Consider the following 9136-nt stretch of genomic DNA (forward strand, 5'->3'; position numbering starts at 1 on the left):
CTGGGAAAGGCTGGGTTAGCCAAGTTTGGTGCATAAAAACTCTCAACCTTGACTTAAAGGGTGCAAGGGCAGAGAAACAGGGCTGGTCTCACTTGGAAAAATACCAGCAGTTATTTGGTTCTGGTTTTATCTTCCCTGTTAATGCCCTGCTTCCTGGCCCATTTGCTTTTAACTTGGTTGTCCTTAACTTTATGCAAAGCCTTTGAAGAGACAAGTTGCAAGAAATAAGTACTCACTGACTTGTGGAAAGAAGAGCAGCAAGCTGTTAAACTTGCACCAAACTGGACCTGCTGTGCTGCCAATTCAGCTGGATTTCAAGTTATTCTAAGGGCAATGTTCACCTGGTGGTTCATCTTCACCAGAAGCTGGCTTGAGAGACTGTCACTAGCTTAAGGGCACCTGCTGAGCTTTATGACTGAGCAGTTGCGCTGAGCCTGTCTTGTATCGCTTGGCCCTCACGGAACTGCCAGCTCTGCCCTTACTAGAGCTCATGAAAAGGAGGACAATAAAAAGAAGAGCTGGCTGCAAACTAAACTTCAGGCTGAACTCTCTTGAAATGAACTGCCGACATACTTGCATCCCAATCCTACGCACAGCTATTCAGAAGTCGGCCCCATTCAGTTCAGTGGGACTATCCCCCGAGTGACTGTGCACAGGATTGCGGCCTCCGTGACTGGCCTGTTCCACAAGCTGTTTATCTCCTCCATCATTGAAAGCTGAAATGTCCGTGGCAAGAAACAGATCTGAAGGAAGTTTTTAATTCTTGGATGCATCACTATTAACATGTACTTCAGTGTGTAGAACTGCCTCCAAGCCAAAGCATGCCTGAGTGTATAGTTCTCAATCCTTCCACGACAAGTAGGAAATACGAGATGGACGGTGTTGGCAATGTTTTGTTTTTTGCAAGCATCTCTCAGTTCAGAGGGTGACAAGCCATGGACTAGGCATTCAGTGCTTTAAAACGAAGGCTGAGTAATGCACAGTCTTTAGGATGGCAAGGGTCCTTCATTTGTCTCTCCTATGGGACTGGACTTCTCTTCTGGCACAGGGTCAACCATCTCCTCCAGGATCCCGTGGAACTTCATTTGCAACGCAGGGTTCAGGGGCTGGGCTTCTGGATGAGCCCTTTTTGTTACCTGTAGGTCAGAAGCAAATGAGTTGCCCTGGTACGTAAGAGTGAAGCCAAGGGGAGGATCAGAGTCAGCTTAGCTCCAGATCTTTATGAAGGCGCTGGAGCAAATTCCCCCGTCTCCTCTATACCCCACAGGCCACTTAAGCAAGGCCAATCCTGACGATTCACAGAATTAAGAATTCACTTTTAAGAAGTTTCACCCCCCTCCACCAACCCCACTGAGGTCCTGACCTGACTCTCAGGCACTGGCCCTGCTATCTGTGTTGAAAGGAAAGCTCTGTTTATGTCAAGGGAAGCTTATTTCTTCCAGTGTCTGGTTTAATTCTTAGTCCACAGGCCGACTGAAAGGCTAATGCTGGGATATTTTTTTGAGAGGTTTTTCAAAACCTGGCTTTAACACCTGATTGTAATGCTCACCATGCTACCAACAGCCCCCCCCCCCCTTCCTTCCACCTGTACTTATAACTGTACTGTTGGCCTGTTTTTAATGTTGTTAGCCACTTAGAGAGCGCTTGGAAGGCTATTCAGCGGCCCATACACTTGAAAATAAATTAAATAAATGTCAGTCCCTGTGCTGCTCCAAAGAACATGCCCCCTTCCCCTTACACCACGTCAGAGAACTGGTTCATCTGGTCTAGTATTGTAGACATTCACCGGTAGCGACAACACCGTGGAGTTCCAGGCCAGAGGTTTTTCTGCTCTACCTGGAACCAGATCTGGGGCCTTCAACATGCAAAGCGGGGGCACGACGAGTCACCCATGGCCACTTCCCTGAACATGCATTGTGGCAAAGAGGTCCCTGTGGCAAGCGGCAGCTGCTTCCATTGCAGAACAGGGCATTAACAGGAACGTGTGTGGAACAACGCAAGCAAACCAGTGCCCCATTCATGTTTGAAAAAGGAAAGGACTGGAGATACTGGGCTGTTCTCCTAAGAATGCGAGGTGGCCAAGGAGGCTTTTATTAAAGTCAGTGGTCCAACGCAAGATAATACTGCCAGTTAGCTGCAACAAGGCAGCTTTCCCCAACCTGGTGCCCTCCAGATGTTTTGGACGGCCATGCTCAGCATTCTTTAATGCCTACGCTGGCTGGGGCTGATGGAAGCTGCAATCCAAACAGCCTAGAGGAAGCTGTAATAAAGAACTGTCATGGGGGAGAGGTTTATGGCTGTATTTGCATCAACCACAAAATTGTTGACTAGCAAGGCCTACGGTTTCACTGAGGTTTCGGGGTTTCAGACAAGCTGATCTTGAGAGTGGCTTCATCACAAACAAGGAGCTTTCACTCCACAGAAGAGGGTTCGGAACCAAGCTGAAGAGAAGCCGCGCTGCACGCTTGCCGACAGGCGCAAGCTGTGTTCAGCCATGCACAGAGCACTTGAGAATGGATTTTCTCTCTCACTGTACATTGTTATGCACACAGGTTAAGCCCAACGGATTAAAGGATGAGAAAGGAGGCTAGAGAAAATCAGCATGGCCTTGTCTCACCAATAGGTAAAGCAAGGAAAAATTATATACAACCAAATCCAGCAGATAGCTTATATAATGAGCAAACAGACCCTGTGTATTGCTCCGAGGCAAGCCTGACTGGTTTCAGTGGTACTTACTCCCAAAAAAGCACATACAGGATCGCAGCCTTACACTATTAAGAAATAATTTTATCTTTGTCATTACTCTCTCTACTTACATCAGGACTATTTCAAGGATTACGGTGTAAATTTATTCTTTGACCTAAAGCCCCGTTATTGATCAGCTTACACGGGAAGATAATTAATCTCCGCTCGTCACTTTTAGGCATACCAACTCTGGTATTAACACAAACACATACAAATGAAGCTTTGCTGAAAATACTATCTTATGTGGAGGCTAAATTGTTTCCGTGTATTTCTTTACTGAGCTTTCATCCCATGTTTTATCGGGCAATAATTGTCTCCCTAAGTGGCTCATTTCAATCGAGAGAGAGGGACAAGTCTCGCTATCAGCTTTACAAATGAAAAGGACAAAAAACACAGGAGACAGGGAGTGCAGGGGAAAGGAAGAGGAGGGAGAGCAGGTTTTCAAAGCCAGAATAAGGTGGTGGGCTCTAAGCAGGCATTTAAAGGCGCTTTGGGCCAGCCTGATCTTCCCCTGCTGGTGCTCCTGCTTGGACGGCAACTGATGGCTCTTGTTCCTTCCATTTGCAATCTTCAGATCTATCGGCAGCTGGGGCTGAGTGTTCTTTCTAGCAGGGAGAGGGAAGCAAGAACCCTGCAGCTGCTCCTACTCAGCTGATGGATCCACTAGGCTGGTATCCTATTCGCCTCAATGTCATTCCGGGAGAGCCAGTATGGTGTCGTGGTTAAGAGTGCAGGACTGGGACTCAGGCAGTCTGGGTTCTAGTCCCCACTCAGCCCTGGAGCCAACTGGGGGAGACTTTGCACCAGTCACAGACTCTCAGCCCAACCTACCCCACAGGGTTTTCGTTGCTGTTTGAGAGCAGGGGGAAGGAAATGATGAAAGCTGCTTTAAGTTCTTTAAACGAGAGGTGGTTGAAGTCCCAACAGTGAGGGTGTTTAAGGATAGGCTGGACATGCACATGGTGGGCATGTCATGAGTGCAGCCGGCTGGAGCCGGGGGGTCAGACTAGATAGCCCAGGAGGTCCCTTCTGACTAGCTCTGTTTCTATGTTTAATAAATAAATAAATTCCTGGGATGCAGAGAGTGCAGCCTCGCAGTGGCCCCTGGTCCCAGCTGAAGGCAGAAGCCAGCATGTTTGCCCCCATCCCACACAGGCACTGAGTCTTTTCTACCGTAGCCCTAGGGCTTTGGCAAGCCCTTTTGTAGGAGATCTGCACAGATACGTTTTTACTCTCTACAAACTTCTGTTCTGTTATAATGTTGGGCATGTGAATTTACTTAGGCATTCTTCTCTTCTGCTATTTACTGAATCTCTGGCTTAATTGCAACCAAGTATTTCTTTTACAACGTGTCTATGATTGTATTAAGAGACTCCTCCAATGCCTTCCATTTCTGGGTCATGCACCCATTGAACTGCCCTTCGGCACTGTTGGACTTCAATTCCCATGACCTGCAAGCCAGCATGGTCGCTGCAAACCAACCCACCTACAGAATGCCCAGCTGAAGACGCCTGCTGTAGAGCAGCTCGCGTAATACTTACAGGTCCTGTCGCTCTTCTTCGTAAAAGAAGCCCTTCTGCCAGGAGCGCTTTCCCTGTTTCTTCAAACAGTCTGTCTTCGCTCACTTTCCCTTGCTTCTGCAGTTCATAGTATTTCTCAACAAACCTAGAATTCAAGTCATGCATGAACAGCAAGCAAAGGAAAAATAATTCCTATGATTTAACTGAAGCTTTAGAAGAGAATCCTCACGTTGGATTTTGTTCACTTACCTTTGGCAGGTGGATTTAAAGTTTAATCTGGAGAGTTCAAACGGTCTTGGAGTGTTTCCGTAAGTTTCATAAAATTTCCTAATGGACAAAACAAGGTGTTTCAGGTGAAGACTGATTTGTATGTCAGACAGTATTGGCAGCAAAAATTTTACAGCCTCTGATAAAAGGGCAAAGGCATTTTCAGAATCTGAATTCAGTTTCTGTAGACTCAGAAAGAAAGGCATGAAGTTAGCCTACATTCATAAAACCCCAGGTTTTATAACAATACCTTAGACTTATCCCTGTTTCCCACGACAGCCTCCAAGGTCAACCAAGGTAACACCTGGCAGCTACAGGTAAAGCCAACAGGTCAGTGGCACAGCTTCCTGTCTGAGTGTGAAAGTCAATCCAAGTCCCCCTAAGCTTAACCCAAAACCATCCAGTGCGCTACACCTACTTGCAGTAGGATCAACAACCAGTGGCCCTACCTACCGCTTCAAGTGGCTCACAGACTGATTTCTAAAGCCCCCTGCATACAATCAGCTTAGACTGGCAAGAACAATCTGTCCCTTCCTTTTTCTGTCCTTCCGTATGGACAGGGAAAAAAAATGGGTAACTGAGAAAAGGGGAAAGTCACCCACTCTTAGCTGTGGTCCTAAACACCGCTGGGCTGGATGACCCAGTGGCCTGCATCACTGCAAGGCGTGCGCAAATCAGCGCAAGCCTGTTCCTGAGCCACGAGGACATCAGACTGCAGAAATGAGCACACTGATACCCAGAAAGTGCTGCAGTTCTCATCCCTGAACAATGCCTTGTAGATTCACTTATGCCATGCTTGGTTCTTATTTTATCTTGTCCTCACAGCACAAGAGGGTAGGGTTGGCTGGCAGAGATCTAGATGAAATGTGTGGGTGTGTATTGAAGTCTGCGCTATTACCCTGTTTAGCAGATTCTGGCAAGAAAAGGCACAGCCACCACCTTCCTCCAAATGCTTGCACTCGCTTCAAACAAATATGCCTCAATTCCCTGAGCCCCATTTCCTGCTCATACGCAGAGGATGAACAGTCAGATTATGCAGTCCTGTTCCAAGGAATACTTGGAATTCCTGTGGACACCTCAGTTAACACCAGGTGTTTGGTCTGACAAGTCAAGCTGAAAGAGGCAAATGTTTCTGCGCCAAACGACAGCTTCCCACACAAGCAGCTCAGTTCAAGGGGCCATGCAGCTCTGCAGCCAAGGAAGCCATGACTTGCTCAGGATTAAAAGGGAAAGACATCAGCAACCAACGAGTCTGTCTTCCACTGCTCTTAGTAACCTACCTTTGCATACCAAGTCAGAATATTTGCCCCACTAGTCCCCTGTTTTCTACTCTGAGCAGGTAACAGCTCTCCATCTTCTCATGCACAGGCCTTTTCCAACACCGGCTCCTTTGGACCGGAAAGGCTAGCTGGAAGTTTCCGCATGCAGAAGCAGCTCTATGCTTAAGCTACGGCCCCTTCTTTAGACTAAAAAATTTATTTATTTAAAACTTTTGTATGCCGTCCCTTATGCATGGCATCTCAGGTCGGCTTACAATCATAAAATATATGGCTTCCTACTTCAGAAAAAGTACACGTTCCACACGTGACAATAACAGAAAGCAGCACTAAATCCAGCAGGCAAGCCAAGAGGCTGCTAAGAGGCAGAAACCACCTCCAAGCCTTTAAGTTAGGGCATCAAAGCACATACAGACAAAGGTTGGGGAGAGATGTCCAAAGTTACAACTGCAATTCTACTGGATCAGAAAAAACACTACGTTGTTTGGTATTCTGCCTCCAACAGTGGCCCCAAGTATAGGTTGAAAACCCCATCCCCCACTTAGCTGCTGGAGTTCACTGCCCTAGAGAGTGAATTGTGTCATTCTAGTTACTATCCCTCAACAGACCTGTTCATAAACTTGTCTAATGGCCTATGGGAGCTATCTCAGCCAATGAACACCACCCTATCTTGAGGCTGCAGTGAATTGTATAAGCTAATTGTGTGCTGTACGAAGGACCTTCCTCCTGTCAGTCCTGAGTCTCTTGTCCCTCAATTTAGTTGTACAAGTTCCACATTCTAATATTATGTAGCGGGGACTTACGCTCTGATTTCATCCTCTGGGTACAGGATAGCAGGAACTTTGTCTTCAATTTTTATTATCCGTACATTAGGATTCCGATAAATTGGATCCCTCAATGGAGGAAAAGCTGCGTAAACATCGTACCAGATAGGTTTCTTGGATTCAGGTACCAGCCCAGAGCGTAGCAAGTTCCGCATCCTGTGCAGTGTGGGGGAAGGAAAAATGCAAACAATATTATCCAAAAATAAAACTCAGCCATCCACTAAAAGCTACACACAGAAAAGTTACCACAAAAAGAGACAGTTAGTTCTGAACCTTTCCTTATTTCCTTCTGCCTATACAGTAATCACCTTACAAAATTAATAAATGTCAGTTTAATTTCTTATAAACCACCCAGAGCCTACAGGAATTGGGTGATATATAAATATTAAAATAAATAAATAAATATTGGTGTGTGTGGGGGGTGGAATCAAACCAATTGTTGGCTAAGAAGAAACCACTCTTCTGAAACAGTAGTCTTACTAGCGATTTGCTGAGAATGATTTATTTATTTGATTCCTATCCCTTTTTCCTTCTTTTTAAAAAGAAGTCAAAACAGCTCACATAACTCTCCTCTTTCTGCTCTAAATCTTATCCCTACAACAACCCTGTGAGATTCAGCTTGTTATCTACAACATGTACATCCATATATGCCCAATGCCCAACCGCCACTTGAGATCTGCGGGAGAGGCCCTTCTCCGGGAACCCTCTGTGAAAGAAATTAGGATGGTAGGTACTCGGAGGAGGGCTTTCTTTGCGGTGGCGCCCAGTCTATGGAATGCGCTCCCCAGAGAGGTCCGCCTGGCGCCGTCGTTATTTGTTTTTCAGCGCCAGGCGAAGACCTTTTTATTCAAGCAGCATTTTAATTGTTAACAATATTTACTTATCTGGCCAGAGCGACTTCTTTTCTTTTCTTTTATAACTTTTCTTTTATAACTTCTTTTATATCGTTTGTATTTATTTATTTTATATTATTAATTTTAATTTTATATTGTTATTTTTGTATTGTATTGTATTTTATTGTGTTGTAAGCCGCCCCGAGGCTTCGGCAAGGGGCGGCATAGAAACGTTCTATTAATAATAATAATAATAATAATAATAATATACATCTGTCCAAACCTTAAGACCATCTGCTGCGCTCATTCCCCAGGAGCCCTCTTTGAAAGAGGACAGGAGAGAGGCTACTTGGAGAAGGGCTTTTTCAGTGGTAGCACCTCAACTATGGAATCTGTTCTCTGGAGAGGTGCGCCGGGCACCAACTTTTTATTCTTTTTGGTCCCAGGCCAAGACCTTTTTATTGGCCCAGTATCTTAATGGTTAGAATGTTGTGTTTAGAATGTAGAATTTAGAATGTAGGTTGCGTTTTATTCAAGTGCTGCTGTGACTTTTGCTATTTTATTCTATTTTAAGAGATCCTGACTGAAAGAAGGCAGGATACAAACGTTTTAAACAATTAAATAAATTACACGGATGGGGGAGTGGGTTATCCGAGCAATTGTCCAGTAGCTTTCTACTTGGTTTAACTTGAACGGGTTTTGAATGGCTTATAATTTGCAAACGTTATTTTTTCCCTTATGTTTCTGTATTGGCTTTGATCTTTTTTTTTTTACGAATTGTTGTAACCATATGGAAACATTCTGGTGTGGGTGCTTCCATGTAACTTTCTGGCAAGCGTCCGTGGCAGAAAGCAGAACAAGACCTTCGTTCTGATTCTGTCCTTCCTAACCTGGAGCCTCCAACTCCAGAGCCCACTTGCGGCGCCGAGCGAAGCTGATGGGAACTGAAGTCAAAGCACCTGGAGAAGGCCAGGGTGGGGAAGGCTGCTCCAGTTCATGCATTGCCTCCGTATACCCCACCTCACGTCGAGCCCAGAGCCCAGAAGTTTCCCCTCGGTTCTCGCACAACACCCGCCACCCCGGAAAGCCCGCGGCCGCCTCTCCTCACAGGCCCTGCCCGCCGAAGGGCCGAGCGGAGGACGCACCGCCCTCACCGGGTGAAGATGGTGCCGAGCTTCTCCAACCTGCTCCCGGCCATGGCGCCTTCGCCCTCCACCAGGCCTCTCCTAGCAACCCAGCACAGAACCTAGCAACCCGAGCAACCCGGAAACGGAAGGATGAAGTCTCGCGAGACGGCCGGGCCACGAACGCGACCGCGACGCAGCGGAGGGGGAGCAGTTGCAAACCGACGCGCGGGGAGAGCGGATTAGCGAGACAGGCAGGAGCAATCGCTGGGAGAGCGCGGCCAACTTGGCTGGGGGTTTTCTCCTTGCGAGACCCTCCGTTCGCGCGTAGGCGAAATCAGAGGCGGTGGAGAAGACAATTGGCTTTTCATTTTGAGTTCTGGCCTGGGATCGGTTTGCCGCATTGGGGCTCAGCCATGGGATACGTGATTGACAGCATGATCCTATGCCTACTTTGCAGAGAAGCGAGCACCACTGCGTTCAACAGGGCTCACTCTTCCTGAATTTAAAAAGAAATCTTTCTTCTTTTAAATCGCTTTAGCCAGA

At 46.6% G+C, this 9136-nt stretch overlaps 1 protein-coding gene across 1 annotated transcript; it reads right to left on the minus strand.

Annotated features, from left to right (window-relative positions):
- Positions 1–742: 742 nt before the first annotated feature.
- MRPS23 (mitochondrial ribosomal protein S23) lies at positions 743–8749 on the minus strand. The gene is made up of 5 exons (XM_044430049.1): positions 8621–8749; positions 6613–6789; positions 4515–4592; positions 4287–4410; positions 743–1136 (listed from the first exon to the last, which is right to left on the minus strand). The coding sequence occupies exons 1-5, from the start codon at positions 8662–8664 to the stop codon at positions 987–989; spliced, it is 573 nt and encodes a 190-aa protein (XP_044285984.1). The 5' UTR covers positions 8665–8749; the 3' UTR covers positions 743–986.
- Between the last annotated feature and the right edge of the window lie 387 nt (positions 8750–9136).

This window comes from Varanus komodoensis, unplaced genomic scaffold, assembly GCF_004798865.1.
Source record: "Varanus komodoensis strain SLA01 unplaced genomic scaffold, ASM479886v1 scaffold20_1, whole genome shotgun sequence".
Lineage (NCBI taxonomy): Eukaryota > Metazoa > Chordata > Lepidosauria > Squamata > Varanidae > Varanus > Varanus komodoensis.

Bases quoted from the DNA above. Each gene is read 5' to 3' on its own strand.
- MRPS23 (XM_044430049.1), bottom strand. From the start codon at position 8,664: ATGGCCGGGAGCAGGTTGGAGAAGCTCGGCACCATCTTCACCCG. The intron at 4,411-4,514 runs GTAAGTGAACAA...CTTGAATTCTAG, and splicing joins TTTAAATCCACCTGCCAAAG to GTTTGTTGAGAAATACTATG. The intron at 1,137-4,286 runs GTAAGTATTACG...TCTGACCTACAG, and splicing joins GAAGAAGAGCGACAGGACCT to GTAACAAAAAGGGCTCATCC.